Source organism: Azolla caroliniana, unplaced genomic scaffold, assembly GCF_043228905.1.
Source record: "Azolla caroliniana isolate FFs.n. ecotype wild unplaced genomic scaffold, voAzoCaro1.0.p SCAF_4, whole genome shotgun sequence".
Classification (NCBI taxonomy): Eukaryota; Viridiplantae; Streptophyta; class Polypodiopsida; order Salviniales; family Salviniaceae; genus Azolla; species Azolla caroliniana.
This window is the reverse complement of record NW_028230439.1, coordinates 15,622,401-15,638,695: the sequence shown is the minus strand read 5'-3', so window position 1 is coordinate 15,638,695 and position 16,295 is coordinate 15,622,401. Positions and strand designations below refer to the sequence as shown.

The window sequence follows — 16,295 nt, the reverse complement described above, 5'->3', positions numbered from 1 at the left end:
CTTCATCTGGTGAGCACTTCTCACCGGGCCTTCACCATCCGGCTCTTACTAGGTACTCCTCATCCGGTTCACACCGGGTCTTCCGTAGCCGGGTACTCCTCATCTGGCGCTTGCCGGGTACACCACATCCGGTTCTCACCGGGTCTTCCGTAGTCGGGTACTCCTCATCCGGTTTCGGCCGAGGCCTATTGGCCTCGGCATCAGTACTATTCTTCTCACTTCCCATCTGGAGGGACCTGTTTCCTAACAGAATCATCCTCGACAAATCTTCCGTTGCGAACTCTGCTAATATTGCTTTCTCGAACTCCGACCACGTTGTCTTCCCTTCTTGAAGCTCGATGACGCGACCACTCTCTTGAAACTTGTAATTTGACGCGCTTCAAACATGTCCCTCTGATTCATGTCCCTTCTGTATGCATCAAGGAACTTCGTAATGTTCTTTCCGTCAAATTGACCCTTGAGCTCAACGACACGGTCAACAGCCTTCTCCACGCTCGCATCATTGTCCCGAGATCTCATCATTTGTTCAACGATTAGGATCATCCTTTCGAACTCTCCCGCTTGACTACTTGAGGATACCATCTCCAGGTATTGGTTGATCCTCGACTTGATCCCTACCGCCTCGTTCACGTCGGGTTCACCAAAAGATGTCGCAAAGATGCGCGTGCGTGCGTGCTTCGCTTGAGCGGGACCATTGGGGTCTCGGACCGGGGAGGACGTTCACGAAATTGTCAAAAAGATGACGATGTGTATGTAGGAATCGAGGAAACTAATGTCACACTTGAGAAGATCAAATATTTAACACTTGAGAAGAAGATAGATTTCAAGAAGAATATTAAGAAGAAGATTATATTGATGGTAATGATAATGATATCACATATTGAGCCCCCGTTGAAACATCTGACTTGCTCGACCACGCTTTCGACGACTTGTTGGGCCGCACCTCGTCTTTTCCCTTCTCTCGAAAATTCCATCATCATCTCTGACATTTCCTTCATGACATATTCCTCGTTCATCTTCATCCTCCCCTACCGCTCTTCACGTCGGGCTCACCACTTAATTATGTCTTGAAGATCTGTCACTACGTGCGGATCGTGAGGCGGAACCACCGGGGTCCTGGACCGGAAAGATTCAATGTTTGCGGTAACTTTAGCGAGAAAGTATTTAAGATAGATTGAGAGAGATTGATATGAAAAAAGAGAGATATTGGGATAAAGATTGAACTTTTAACTTTTAGATTTAAGAGAGAAGATACATCAACAATAGGATTACAAGTTTCTTATTTTTCCCAAATTTTTCATTCGTTTCATTGGCTTGATTCCTCCACTCTTTTATAGATGCCCCCATGCATATGGTGCATGTGAGGGTGCAAGACATGCACGTAATGCATGCAATGCATGCTTGCCATGTCATCATCTAAGCTCTCATGTATAAGAATTTCCATGTAAAAGTATAATGATAAGAATATAACTTCTAAGGAAATGACTTGGCTTAGTGGTAAGTATATTGCTTCCTACCTTGGAGGTGCAAGTTTCAAGCCTTGCTCACATCCCTTTTAAAACACAAAATACTACTAGGCTTTTGGTCTTGTATTTACACCGAAAATCTTCAAAAACATCATGCACCGCGATCAACTGACCGATCCGTCTGTCCCGACCGGTTCAATCCGATCCCGATCCGATCCGATCTGTCGCTATCCGGTCCCAGTCTCGGGCGTCGGTTGCTATCTCCGTCTGGTCGCCGTCTCTCCGGCTCTGTCCAGCCAAAACCAAGATATTAAACTAGTATAAAATAGTATCTTCACTACTGTTGTTTTATGTTGTGTGTGAAGAACCACACTCGATTTTGTACATTCCATTCAATTTTCACACCATTGCCGAAAATCTTCACAACAACGGGCCTTAGCAAATAAGACAACGGCAACCATTTGCAAATTTTTGCTCGAAGCGGTCGTCTGCCAATACAGATGTGTGGGAAAGATAGTGGCCAACCGAGGGGAGTTGGATGTGCACGTAGCAATGGAGCTCTTCAAGCGACTAAGTGTGAAGCTCTCCCTCACAACTGCCTACAATCTGAAAGCAAATGGGAAGATCGAGTGAGGGCATGGGCCGATAGTCAAAGCCATCGTAGGAGCATGCGACACTCGAGTTGGGAACTGGCCGTGAATATTGCACTATGCATTGTGGGCCAATAAAACTACGCACAGTTCTGTGACAAGCTATATGTCGGCAGAGCTCATGTATGGACAGAAACCAGTAATGCCCATCGAGAGGAATATCGCCTCATGGCTAGCAATACCATGGGAGAACGAGATGAGCTAGGAAGAATTATTGACGGCGCGGATAAGGAAGCTTGAAAGAAGACCCGAAGATCTAGAGAACGCGCGAAAGATAATAGAGACAGCCCGAGTGAAGAAAAAGATTCGATTCAACAAGACACATCGACTGCATCCCAAGAAGTTGGAAGAAGGAGATTGGGTATTGGTCTACGACGTTTGATGCGCACATCGCGATGTTTGGCATGTGTGTTACGTGCTTCTCGACATCTTTGAGGTGCAGTAAATACGTTTGGCATGTGTGTTACGTGCTTCTCGACATCTTTGAGGTGCGGTAAATACTTTCTCAATCTCTCTCTCTCTCTCTCTCTCTCTCTCTCTCTCTCTCTCTCTCTCTCTCTCTCTCTCAGCAACCCGCACAAGTGTCTTCGACAACAAAGAACGACTCGACTATAAACCTAAACGGCCGATTCCTTACAAGCACAAGTCACCTGATTCATCCTCCCCGGTACCCCCATGGTCCCGTTCAACCGACCCGCAGGCGTGGATTTCCACATCGGCCCAAGCAGCCGAATTACAACAGTTGTTATGAGCCGACTATGAAAACCGAAAGAAGCAGGGTCAAGGCCTCTTCAAAATGGAGGAAGTTGATATCGCCATAGTGCAGGAAGAGCTCACTAATAACATATACGAGCGGTCAACATGCCATAGGGAGGAAATCATTCAACTTATGGAAGAATATCACGACCATCAGATGGCCACGACGGTGTCGTGAAAATCCATCACTATGTGCGGATTGTGAGGCGGAACCACCAACACAAACACAAGGAAATAGGGTTCACACGCACAACATAAGGAAGGCTTACACAAACAAGGCACGAGTATTCGAATGTGTTTGTGAAAAGGAGAGGTGCATGGGCAAGCCCGAATCAACCCCTAGTCACAAGGCGAACGAATGCACGTGAGGAAGGTTTACACACAGACACACGAGGAAAAGGCTTACTTACACACACGAGAGACAAAGTTTCAAATGCCTTTGTGAAAAGAGAGGTGCATGGGCAAGCCCGAACTCTCCCTTGTTACAAGACACGCGAACACACAAGGAAAAGGCTTACTTACACACACGAGAGACAGAGTTTCGAATGCCTTTGTGAAAAGAGAGGTGCATGGGCAAGCCCGAACGCTCCCTTGTTACAAGACACGTGAACACACAAGCGAGGTTTACACACGGGAGACACAATTTCGAACGCCTTTGTGGAAGGAGAGGTGCATGGGCAAGCCTGAATGCTCCCTTGCCACAAGTCACACGTACACAGAAGCAAGATTTACACTAACATGTAAGACACGAAAGTTTGAATGCCTTTGTGAAAGGAGAGGTGCATGGGCAAGCCCAAAACGCTCCCTTGTCACAAGTCACACAAACAAATAAGCACAAATGACAATAACATATAAGACACGTAAGTTTGAATGCCTTTGTGAAAGGAGAGGTGCATGGGCAAGCCCGAAACGCTCCCTTGTCACAAGTCACACAAACAAATAAGCACAAATGACAATAACATATAAGATATAAGTTTGAATGCCTTTGTGAAAGGAGTGGTGCATGGGCAAGCCCGAAACGCTCCCTTGTCACAAGACACACAAACAAATAAGCACAAATGACAATATCATATAAGATACGTAAGTTTGAATGCCTTTGTGAAAGGAGAGGTGCATGGGCAAGCCCGAAATACTCCCTTGTCACAAGACACACAAACAAATAAGCACAAATGACGATAACATATAAGACACGTAGGTGAAACCAAACATTAGTTTATTACAATATAATAGATTCTTTTATAAAATAAGAATCAATTTTACAACGGGTTTGATATGAATATGAGAGATAATTTATAAAGGAAGAGGGAAGAGAGGTGGAGGAAAGAAGAGAGTGGAATATAGAAGAAGGTGATTCTTTGTTGATGATGCCTCTCGATGTTGTTGATCCTTCTTCTTTTTCCTTCAAATTGAGTAGAGCTTCCGCGTTCCTTCTCCCTCCCCCCTCCTCTTCACTAGAATAGGCTCTTATTTATAGGTTTAGGATTGCTTGCCTTTTTCCCCTAAAAAAACCTTGTCTATATGAGTCGACTTTTCTTTTCCTCACTATTTCTATTTTCTAGCCCCAAATTTCACATGCAAGATATTCTTGGAAAGCTCTTTGGGTTAGCTTTTCATGTTTTCTTTTCTAATTTGGACATCTGACGAGGAAATTATGAGCTTTTTTCTCTACTATGCTGCTCATATCCACGCATGCTTCTTCTTTTATCTCCATCTTTTTCTCTACTTTTGTCTACTTTTGAAAACCGCTTCTAACTTAATATTCATCATTATTTATTGCAAGGTTCAATCCTTTGACCTTTTATTGATAAGGAATTATCTTTGGCAAAATGAAAAAGTATTTTTGCTACCAATAAAGTTGACTTCACAATACTAGTTTATTTAAACTACTATTTTGCTTCTTTTCGAGGGTGGTTTCACACTATGTGTTAGAAACATCACGACAATGGTGTAGCTCGATGCCTATGAGAAGGAACATCGTCAGCAAACAGGAGAATTGACGGTAGACGGTGACAATGAACCGACTTAGGAGGATGAAGAATCTGGCCAAACAGTACCAATTAACGATGAAGAAGGCAAAGAAACCGAGCAGGAGGAGGTTGATGCTGAATCGACGTTGCAGCTGGAGGCGGAGCTTCACACGGAAGATCAGTTGAATCTAACTAACACTGTAGTTCAAGCAAAAGAGGAGCCGTCACTTTTTGACATACTAAATGAGAAGGCAAGCAACATCGACAACAATGTCCCGGCTGAGGAGGAACAAATTGCCGACAATGATGAGGAAGTCGACCAGGAGTAAAATGCGGGGTTCGACCATGCAAGGCACTGTCCCACGGGCGTGCCATGTGTTAGTCGGTTGGCTACCCATAATCGAATGGTTCGAGTCAGACAAATGTGAAAAAGAGTCTGCGTCATAGTCGAAGTCAAAGAGTATGAACAATTGTTTGAAGTCCTTTGAATACGAAAGGAAAAAATTTAAATATAGTTTGAAATATAATTTTTCCAAGTATAAAAATTAGAGTAATATAAGGAAATAGAATGGTTTTGTATAACTGTAGGTTCTTGCCAAACAAGGCAAGTGTAAATCTTGGAGAGAGACTCTCGAGTCACCTATAAAAAGGGACCGAGAGCATTGTATTGGTATCGGTCTATTTTGATTAATATAAGTTTTGGTAGCTAGAGTATATGTTGTGTCGACTACTCTATGTATTGTTCTATCTATCGTAGTGTCATATGTTCGAATTCAACCTCTAGTGCATAGATTATATTATATCTAATAGTCGATCAGAAGTGTATGTTTAACCGTAATAACTACTCTTTAAACACTTATTTTCTAGGTGTAGAACTAGTGTCGACCAACCCATCTTTCCACCACAATCTTCTTGACCAAACGTTCGGAGTCGAACGTTCGACCTATTATGTCTATCGGCTACAGTTGTCGGTAGGTTAACATCCTTCTCGACTCCTCTAGACCGAAACATGAAGCTTCGTTCAGGATCGGGAGCAGTATGTGACATGACATGGTTCGAGCAAATTGTCGGAAGCCTCATATCCTTGACCATCACCCGATCGGACCTGAGTTATCCGGTCGGATTGATCAGTCAATTCATGTCACGGCCGACTATCAAACACCTTCAATGCGCACACAAAATCATGTGATATGTAAGTGGCACGAAGGATAGGGCGATGCTATATCGGACCAGAGTTGCCGAAGAGTTGGTCGGCTACACGAATGCCAATTCGGCTGGAAATGTCGGCTATCACAGAGGAGAGGAGACTAAGAAGTGTTGTAACTAAGTGGATTTTACATACAATTAATATAATTGTGTGCTTTTACCACAAAAAAGAGGGTAGAAAATATGAAGGTAGAAGGTAGAGAGAGACAGAAATAGGACAGGAAATGGAAATGTGTTTATATTTATGGAAATGAGTTTATAAAGAGTAGGCTAAGGGCTAAAGACTGGTGTTGAACCAAATGAGTTCTGATGAATGAGTAAACACTTATTTATAGGTTCTTATGGAGTATTCTAGAATGTTCTAGAATATTTTAGATATTTATGATATTTAAGATAATCACTGAATATTCTAGAATGTTCTAGAGTATGTTAGATATTTATGATATTTAAGATAATCACTGAATATTCTAGAATGTTTTAGAATACGCTAAATTTCTTCCAATAATTAATAATCTAGTTATTACAACTATACATCATGTATGTTATCATAATGCTCAAAGGTTTGACATATATAATACAAAGGGGTTGTGGGTTCGAACCCTTGTAAGCCAAAATGTATGTCTTCATGACAGACACGAGATATTGACGTGGAAAACCCTAAATGGGGAAAACCACAGGAGCCCACAAGACTCCGAAACAGAATCACTAAGTAGAGAGAACAGACGGTTACGACACTCTCTCACTCATTGTACATACAATGATTACCCTCAGATAATCTCTCATCATCATCATAATGATTTGCCCCAATGAGTGTATTTATACTCTATACACAATATGGGCTATTTACAAATGTAGCCTCTAATCAAATACGATCTAATCGGCATTTGGCTCTCAGCCGATCGGCATCCAATTCGGCTCTCAGCTGACCTAGATCTCCAGCTCATCCCATCCGAAGGGAGCAGTTATCCCAACACATAGAATGGTCCATGCAACGACAAGAAATATGTGAGAGTGGTTGATACGCACCCCGTGCCAATTGTAGGGATCAAAGGTCAAGACTTAAAGAGACCGAGAGGATACTGGAAAGGTATGTGACTCATACCAACCCAATGCATATCGTGAATGAGGCCCCATATTGGTTTAGAGTATTGAGCATGATGACTCCCACTCTATGATATAATCTCTTGCTCCAATGCTCCTAATGTCCTGAGGGGCACATACAATCCCTAAGTGGGTCGTTACCATTTATAGATCATGCGGCCCAAATGCAAATGGATGATATCATAGAAACAGAAGTGGAGACAAAGACAGAACCAACCATGGAGAAAAACCCTAAAACATCTAACATGGAATCATGGAAGTCTAGATACAAACGAAGGAGGAAGCTATTTAATGGCTCAAGCAAGTTTTAGGACCCTTCGACCAAGATGTTATTGAGGATTGTATACAAACATTGGAAGATCTATCACAAAAGGTGTATGGTTTAGTTGCACCGAAATCAACCAATAAAGAACGCACAAGATCCATAAGTCGGAAGCAACAAATTGGTGTGAAAGTCGGGCGTGTGGTGACAGCTTTTTGACCGACGCACTTGTTTTGGATAAGGATCAGACGGTGCAGATTGCACGCCCAATCAGCTAAACGCCCTACACCGTCCGTGGCCACGATTCCCTCGCCACGCCTCTTTATGATTTGGTAAGGGATAGGCACAAGCAAAGGAAGACCATATCATATGTATGTATGTATGTATGTATGTATGTATGTATGTATGTATGTACATACATATATTATCACATACATACACAGAAAGAAGAGAGGGAGAGGAGAAGGTTCCGGAAGGATAGATAACTCTTATCAAATACATACATACATACATACATACATACATATGTATACAGTATATGTATGTACTCTTTTCCTCACCTCCTTTCTGCTCGCCTGCCTTCAGGCTTCTACCATTACCACGTCTATGACTGAATGAATGAATGAATGATATACAATTCCATCGATCATGACGATTAAGGCCGTCGCTGTCCTCTCTGGCTCTACCAATGTCTCTGGCGTCATCCATTTCATCCAGGAAAACTCAGGTCACATCTCTCCCTATTCATTTCTGTGTTCAAATCTCTGCCATCTCGGATATGGACCACCTATTACATACATACATGCATTCGATTCACTCTAGAAAGTACCTTCTGGTTTTCCGTATTGCCCATAATACCCGTGAGCAATCCATACATCCTATTTGATCGATTTTAATACTGTACCTCAGTGATGAGACTTGTGATTGTATCCTAGAAGAATCTGCCAGAGAGAGGAATCTCATCACTCGGAGGGGCCAATATTAACGCTTTCTTTTAACCAAAATATCAGTGTTTCTCAAGCATTGATCATTCTTTGATGTTTATGGAACATGTTTGTAACTCAAAGAAGAAACATAGGAATAAAGACAATTGCTTGGATTATCCGAGCAGTGATGTGGTGTGACATGGATATGCGCTAATCTATCAATACAATGATAACTCTTGCGAGAATGAGTTTGTGATATTGCTCAAATAGACTTTCAGTCTAAACGCTATATAAATCCTAGTGTGTGTGGATATTGTTTGTGTAAATGCGATATAAATCCTAGTCTTTGAGTGTTGAAACATAATAGCGGTTTGTAGAGAACAACTTCATCATCTTCAAGCAGGTGTGACAACTGTTCAAGGGAAGTTATCCGGATTACAACCCGGTCGCCATGGATTCCATATCCATACTCTTGGGGACACAACTAATGGTTGTCTTTCCACAGGTAAGTCACTTTTTAAAGGAATTAATACATAGTTTCTCTGTGTTCAAGATTGCGATTTTTATGTATAGTCAACTCTCTATGAATCAATTTTGATAGGGAGATACTTCAAAACTGTTGGCCTTTTTTTGCATGATTTTATTTGAGATTTGTTGTTGCTCTTCGCTGTCTTTTCATATCTTTATTCAGACTATGAATTGGTTTGATAGGTGGGCATTTCAATCCTAATGGTAAAGCACATGGAGCACCAGAGGATGATGAGAGGCACGCTGGAGATCTCGGAAATGTTATTGCTAGAGAAGATGGTAAATTCTTGCTAGCATGCAAAAATAGATATATTAGTGCTAATTACAAAAAAACTAGAATTATTAATGCTTAATGGGAAAAATCTACAATTATTTCTGTGTCTAGAAGTGGTGCTATTTGCGTTGTATATCTCTAACAATGGGGGGAGGTTATACATTTCCTACACTGAAAGGATTTATATCATAAAATAGATTAAAATCTATATGAATTTAACGATCATTATTGAGAATTCATTCAAGAGTAAAATAATAGCTAGCTAAATTATTTTCATTTTTTTTCTGGGATTTTCTATGTATGCATAGGGATTGCTGAGATTTCAATCAGAGATGCTCAGGTACTATTTATTTGCTTTTATATGTTAACTATATTTATATGTATTATGTAAGGTTTACTATGCTTGTATTTATGTATCATATATTGTGCTCTAAAGAAGTTAAAAATGATATGATTAGAAGAATTTGCTTGTGTAACTTGCATAATTAATAGAATGGTTGGTTATGGATGTCTCCTCAGATTCCTTTGTTAGGAGTCAATTCTATCATCGGTCGAGCTGTTGTCGTTCACGCTGACCCTGATGACCTTGGCAAAGGTTCGATCCCTAACATTATATTGCACAGTTTCGTCATGCATACTTTTTGTTCCCTCTATTTTGATAATTGTGTTTTGCAAGCTACTAACTTCTCGTAGAGAAATGATTTTTAACGATATGAATAATGAAACCTAAACAATATGTATGGAAAGGAAAGATTCATCATAATATGTGATCAATGCTCAACATATGTATATTCATCATTATGTGTGATACAAATGTCAAAACTATAATTGTGCTCACATTGAAATGATATTGGTCGTTGTAGGCGGCCATGAATTGAGCAAAATTACTGGAAATGCAGGCGGTCGGCTTGCATGTGGTGAGTACTTAAGTAGAAGAACTTGATGATTATGTTAAACCATCATATATGTGAACTTGATGCTTATGTCTTCATTTGCACAGGTGTTATTGGCCTTCAATCTGCTGCGTAGATAATTATTTAATGAATAATTCATAATCCCAGCTGTTAGTACATATCATCAACTTTGATACTTGCTAACACGCAAGCGAATGTTTTTTTTTGGAAATGTATTGATCTTACAGATGCTACTACTACTATTTGAATGCTTGAATCAATTACCTTGGTCATTGCAAAAGCGCATAGCTTTTCGTAAATTATGCAAATATGATACTGTTTCTCAATATTGGATTAAAAGGTTAACATGTATTAAACATTTTGATTGGGCTTGGTTAAAATAGCACATGGGATTCACTCTTTCTTTGCTTAAATATTTGCCTATTCGGAGAATTGAGGGAAATATTTGTTAAGAATTTCTTATTAATCAATAACCCTAATAAAAGTAAATGAAAGGTGAACAAATTGGATAGAAATAACTCGATCCTCAAAACTACCCCGAAGCAATGATCAAGCACCAACCTACCCCTTACATTCTATATTGACGAATATTAGCATGGCTAGTGCCTTGGAAGAGGTAAGCCGATCACAGCCATAAAAGCCTAACATGTACCGTTGGTGTCTGATGGCAACTCTAACCTTCTAATATAATGTGTCTTATGTAGGTAGCTAGGCTTCATATTATTGATACTTTTGCTTGGGCTTGTTGAGTAGATGTGCTTTTCTCAAAAACGCCATTATTTGGTTGTCAATATTAGGATAGTGCATGCGTTTGTCATTCCCTCTATCCAATCACATTAGTCCCTTTTTAAAATTAGTGAATGTATCCTTCACTTATGTTTTGTAAATATTAGGAACTTACCCACACTTGCATTATGTGTGCATAACATTATTTGCACCATTAGAAAGAAAATTAGAATGTAAGATGGCTTTTTTTGTTATGAGATTTTTGGACATGGCCATGAAACATAGTAGCAAGGAACCAAAAAAATCACGAACACCCCTTCGGTGTCTTTTAAGAAGCAATAAGATATCTTGATTTGGGATGGTTGCAAGGCAAAGTAAAGCATCCATGATTCTAAAAAAGACCATTATGTAAATAATGGTACAAATTTGTTTCACAAATACTTTTTTCACGTTAGAAAGGTCTACATAGCAATCTAACAAGCAAGCTAGAGGTCCATAGCAACCACTTGTATTGATTTTCCAAACAAAAACCTATTCTCCTCAACTTTTTTATATGCTTCTCTTTCTTATCTCTACACCAATAGCCAATATGGAAGATTCTTCTCGTATGAAGTGTTTTACATTGAAGAATGAATGCTCAAACTCCCTTGAGTGTTTGTCATCGCTATAATAAACAACCCTTTTGCACAAATTCAATGTTATTCTTCTCGAATTAAGTATCTTGTAATCATCTTGTGACGATTAATCAAAGTGAACGAAGGTGTTTATCGAAGTCTCTTTTATATCTATGGAAAGAGCCACATATAAGGTCATTTTTATCTTATAATGTCTTGTTCTTCTAGTGTTTTGTTTCCTTGATTTGTGTCATTTAACCATTAGATATGAATGCCAAATTCCAATATGTAACCTTCATTGATTATGAATCCCATTTAGCCTTGGTGGAGACAAGCAATATACCACAAAATACTTTTGAGTGCTTAAAAGAGATGATCCTAAAGAAGTTGCCAACCAAGAGCTGTAAAACGAGAGACATTAAGTATATCACAAAAAATGATAGGTTTCTATAAAAGATGATGATAACGAAGTTGTCAACCTAGAGATGTTAAAAAGCATTCACAACTTGGTCTACTCTAAATCTTTTAGCAACATAACCACATGATTCTTAAACTTCCATGAAATAGAGAATATTTATGGCATTGCTAATGGCACAAAGGCTTAATACTAAACCTAGTGATGTCATGATCACCACAAAAGGGAAGGAAATAAATCAATTAAGGAATATCTATAACAAGGTAGTCATCGTTTCCTTTGTAAAACTTCTAAGCCAACCCATTAAACCAATGCTCTCCATGTAGCCTTTCTAAGGTTCCTTTGTAATTTGATACTATTCTTGTAATTGAGGCTCAAGGACTTGTAACTATGTAGAAGGGGGTGATGGTTTAATGAGTAATCAAATTCAAAACTACCTAAGAATAGTTAATTTAACACCTCATGATTGTAGATAAGCGTGACCAACCCTTCATGAATACACCATCACAACGGGTGATAAATACAACTCTTCATGAACCATAATTAGTTAGGAGTCGAGGAGTTAACACTTCATGACTCTAGATGAACATGATCAACCCTTCATGGATACACCATTGCAGTGAGTGACATAACTCTTCATGAACCAATGTTAGTTAGGAATGGGGCAATTAACCTTCCTTGAACTTGGCCAGATCTAAACATGCTCATCACAAAGTACCAAAAATGGATGTATCATCGACATGGACTTGAAAGAAGCCTAGTGTTGTAAGAATAAAACCAACCACACTTAAGAGTTCATTTAATCCTTGATTACACTCAACCATGATGATTAGGGATCAATTTAACGTTTCATGAACCAAACCAGAGTTAGGAAGTGAGTAAGATTTCATAAACAAAGCCATGTATCGATGAGTTTGAGTAAGCCTCGGCCTTGCTCGTGAATTGAACCAAACATACAATCCAGCCATGGTTAAACTATATCATACACAACACTTTCATAAACCCAAACCATAGTTAAGCAATCAATAAACCACACACACCATGTGCAGTTAAGAGCTAAGAGTTTGACACAACTCTTTCTTATACCCAGCCATAGCCATAGTGATGAGGAAGAAGAAGCACGAAACTCATGAAGGAGAAGAAGAGGAAACAAGGTAAAGAGTCTCTCATTTCTTCTTTTTCTTATGTTCATCTCACTGTGTCCAAAATCTAAGATGTGGGCAGTGATTGATTTAATGGTAATAACACAGAGGAAGAGAATCATGGAAGACAGGATCTTATATTATCAAAACCAATGATGACGAAGAAGAAGAAGAAGAAGAAGAAGAAAAATGAAATGTTTATTTTGCCTGGTGTGATTGAAGCATTAAAGGGAGAGGTCTTGAAGTACTGGATTCAGAGATATACTCTATTCTCTCGTTTTGATGATGGAATTGAGATAGATGAAGAAGGTCTCTTCTCGGTGACACCCGAAGAAATTGCAAGGAATCAGTCTTTGCGATGTAGTGGGCCGGCCGGCCATATGCTGCTCATCATTGATGCTTTCTCCGGGGTCGGAGGCAATGCCATACAATTCGCTTTGAGGTGACCTCAAATGCATCCTCTTTCTTTCCTTCTTTCTTCTTTAATTGCTTCTCTACTTCCTTCTATAAAACGAATGGAAATTTTCTTAGTATTATGTCTTTTACCTCTTTCTCGCTTGCTCTCTTTATAAAACCAACAGTAATCTCTTAGTTTCATGTCGTTAATTCTCGTTTCTTCTTCTTCTTCGTGTAAAACCAATGGCAATTTCCTTGTATCATGTCTTTACCTCTCTTTTCTTGTTCTTCTGCTGGTAAAAGCAATGGATATTTCTCAGCACATGCCTTTAACTGTTTCTTGTTTGTTGTTGTTGTTCTTCTTCTTCTTGTAAACCAATAGAAATTCTTAGTGTACATCGCTAGCTTCTTAGTTTTTCTTCTTGCTGTAAAAAAATGGAAATTGCTTAGTATCATATCTCTAGAAGTTTTTTTTTTCCAAAAGCAATTGGAAATATTAACTTGCGTGCGCTTTTGTTGTTGTAATTTATCTTTTATTGTTTTGCCATTCTTTGAAGCACTTGAAGAAATATTGAGTTTTTTCCTTTTTCTTGTATTGCATCATGATTGTTTCTATCAATCTTTTTCTCGTAAAGACAATGGAAGATTTTGGTGTTTTTTTTGTTTTATGTGTTTCCCTATCCTTTGTTATCATAAATTAATAACTGGAAATCATGGATTCGTTGCTGTTAGATGTCAATAATTGTTTGTTTTGTCATCATTTTCACAAGTTTCTCTTTTGCTTTTTCTTGTTAGTTATGTTATCTATTTTCATGTAAAAATACAATTGAGAATATGAGCTTTATCTATTTTGTGTTGTGCTGTAACTTTTATCTTGATCTTTTCGAAGAGACAACTATGTCGTTGCAATCGATATCAATCCAACAAGGATTGAATGTGCCCGAAGAAATGCGACTATATATGGTGTCGATCGTCAAATAGATTTTATCGTTGGAGACTTTTTTCAACTAGCTCCATCCCTTAAGGTTTGTTTTCTGTGATAATCCCTAATATAAGTAGCTAGTTAGTTAATTAGCTACTTTGATAGAGACGTACAAATGGAATCCTATGGTGTCTGGCCTAGTTAGTATAGCTGTCTTTGATGTCTAAACGTCATCATAATGCTTGCATATCATAACTTTGTCTAATAACCACTTCAAAACATGTGTAAAACATAACATAGGTTTGTAACGAAAAGAGTCTGACCATGTTAAATTTTTTTTGTCTTTCTTTAGGCAGATGTTCTTTTCTTATCTCCTCCTTGGGGTGGCCCTGGATATGCTAGGAGTACGGTATATGATATTGAGACGATGCTACAACCCAAAAATGGGTACTCTCTTCGTTTATCTCTTTATGTGGTTGAAACCAAAGGGCAGGTTTTATGAAGTATTTTTGCCAAAGACTATTTTGTTTTCATATCTTTCTCGTTTAGATAACACACGCCATAGTCAAATTCTAAATATATGTTCATGTTATTTTGCATGTCTCTTCCTTACATAGCAGAGGATTATAACAAATACAGTCATTTTTGTGACTTTAATAAGGCTTTTTCCTCTATTAAATGACGTATGCGTGAAAATAATCAGCAGCGAGGTTTTCGAATGTTGCATAAAATGTGCAAACTAATAAAACTTGTTAGTATGGGCAGGTTTTCTTTATTTAGAGTGGCTCTTTCGATTGCCCCGACAATAGTCCTCTTCTTGCCCCGTACTATTGATACCGAACAATTGGAACAGTTGGCATGGCTTTCAAATCCCCCACTTCCATATGAGGTAATATTAAGCACTCCATTTTTGTAACAAATGCAAAGTGTGAAATTTAGTTCAAAAAGATTTAAAACTTCATTTTGTCCTGATGCAGGTTGAGAAGAATTTTGTGAATGGCCGGTTAAAGGGAGTAACTGTCTATTATGGAAATGTAGCATGTAAGGCGGAATATTGCAAGTCTCTAAATTATTGAGCATGGTTTCGATGGTTGTTTTAGAGGAGCCAAATGTAAATTATTTTTTGGATGGTTTGAATTGTATATTGTTTAACCCCTTTGTATACAAAGCTTGGAAAGATCTACCATTGTCTTAAGAGCTAGACATTTCTTTGGTAGTAGTGATAGAAACATCTCGTAAGAGATTCAATTAATTCACATCACGAGGAGAAGCATAAGAATTTTGACATGATTAAATATGATGGCGAGTGGAACTTACATTGGCAGAGTGAATTATTAGCCTTGGGTTTTAGTTTTTATTGGGAGTATTTCTTTGGACTCTTTACATTAGTGACACACAATGTTAGTATTATCTTGCTAGCCTACACAATGATTTAATTGTAAGGCAGATTTAACCTTGTTGGATTCATATCTTTGCCTTTTATTTGAATGTGGGAGATGACTTACATTCATTGCAACTGATGCTCAATCACTTGTTCGACTCATTGTACCCTATTGAGTTCCCAATCACTGATGCTAATACCATTGCCCTTAATGTTATGATTTCATTATGGTCTAATTGAAACTGTGGCAGATTTAACCTCGTTGGATTCATTCCTTTGCCCTTTTGTTTGAACGTGGTCAATCTTTTGTCTGATTCATAATATTCCATTAAGTGGCCAATCATTAATTGGATCATACCTTTGCCCTTATGTTATGATTTCATGTTAGATGTGTTGAGCCATCAAAGGATGCACTTAGCAAATCAAATCATTTCATCATGTCTTTTTATGGGTCATTTTTATTTCCTTGTCTATTGATTTCATGATCTGTTTTGGTTATTTGTTGTTGTAAATTAAGTGGTATTAACTGATGGGTTTAAACAATAAAGAATTTCTGCTAATTCGTGTACAGTACATACCAGCTATAAATTTCCATGTTATTTCTTTACTACAGCATCCATGCATGCTAACAGCATAAAAATTTACAGAC

At 38.6% G+C, this 16,295-nt stretch overlaps 2 protein-coding genes across 2 annotated transcripts; both read left to right on the top strand.

Annotated features, from left to right (window-relative positions):
• Positions 1 to 7,995: 7,995 nt before the first annotated feature.
• CSD1 (copper/zinc superoxide dismutase 1) lies at positions 7,996 to 10,318 on the top strand. Its single transcript, XM_087317891.1, has 7 exons — positions 7,996 to 8,135; positions 8,738 to 8,839; positions 9,046 to 9,141; positions 9,445 to 9,476; positions 9,656 to 9,731; positions 10,000 to 10,053; positions 10,137 to 10,318. Exons 1-7 carry the CDS (start codon positions 8,057 to 8,059, stop codon positions 10,163 to 10,165), a joined length of 468 nt encoding a protein of 155 aa, XP_087174017.1. The 5' UTR covers positions 7,996 to 8,056; the 3' UTR covers positions 10,166 to 10,318.
• Positions 10,319 to 12,789: 2,471 nt separating this feature from the next.
• Positions 12,790 to 15,581, top strand: LOC147865138 (uncharacterized). Its single transcript, XM_087317889.1, has 6 exons — positions 12,790 to 12,959; positions 13,056 to 13,389; positions 14,233 to 14,368; positions 14,618 to 14,712; positions 15,031 to 15,154; positions 15,243 to 15,581. The coding sequence occupies exons 1-6, from the start codon at positions 12,935 to 12,937 to the stop codon at positions 15,339 to 15,341; spliced, it is 813 nt and encodes a 270-aa protein (XP_087174015.1). The 5' UTR covers positions 12,790 to 12,934; the 3' UTR covers positions 15,342 to 15,581.
• The last annotated feature ends 714 nt before the right edge of the window (positions 15,582 to 16,295 follow it).

Coding starts and splice junctions, on each gene's coding strand:
- LOC147865138 (XM_087317889.1), top strand. CDS start 12,935: ATGAAGGAGAAGAAGAGGAAACAAG. Junction 14,369..14,617: donor AACTAGCTCCATCCCTTAAG/GTTTGTTTTCTG, acceptor GTCTTTCTTTAG/GCAGATGTTCTTTTCTTATC. Junction 15,155..15,242: donor ATCCCCCACTTCCATATGAG/GTAATATTAAGC, acceptor GTCCTGATGCAG/GTTGAGAAGAATTTTGTGAA.
- CSD1 (XM_087317891.1), top strand. CDS start 8,057: ATGACGATTAAGGCCGTCGCTGTCCTCTCTGGCTCTACCAATGTCTCT. Junction 8,840..9,045: donor TAATGGTTGTCTTTCCACAG/GTAAGTCACTTT, acceptor TTGGTTTGATAG/GTGGGCATTTCAATCCTAAT. Junction 9,477..9,655: donor TTTCAATCAGAGATGCTCAG/GTACTATTTATT, acceptor ATGTCTCCTCAG/ATTCCTTTGTTAGGAGTCAA.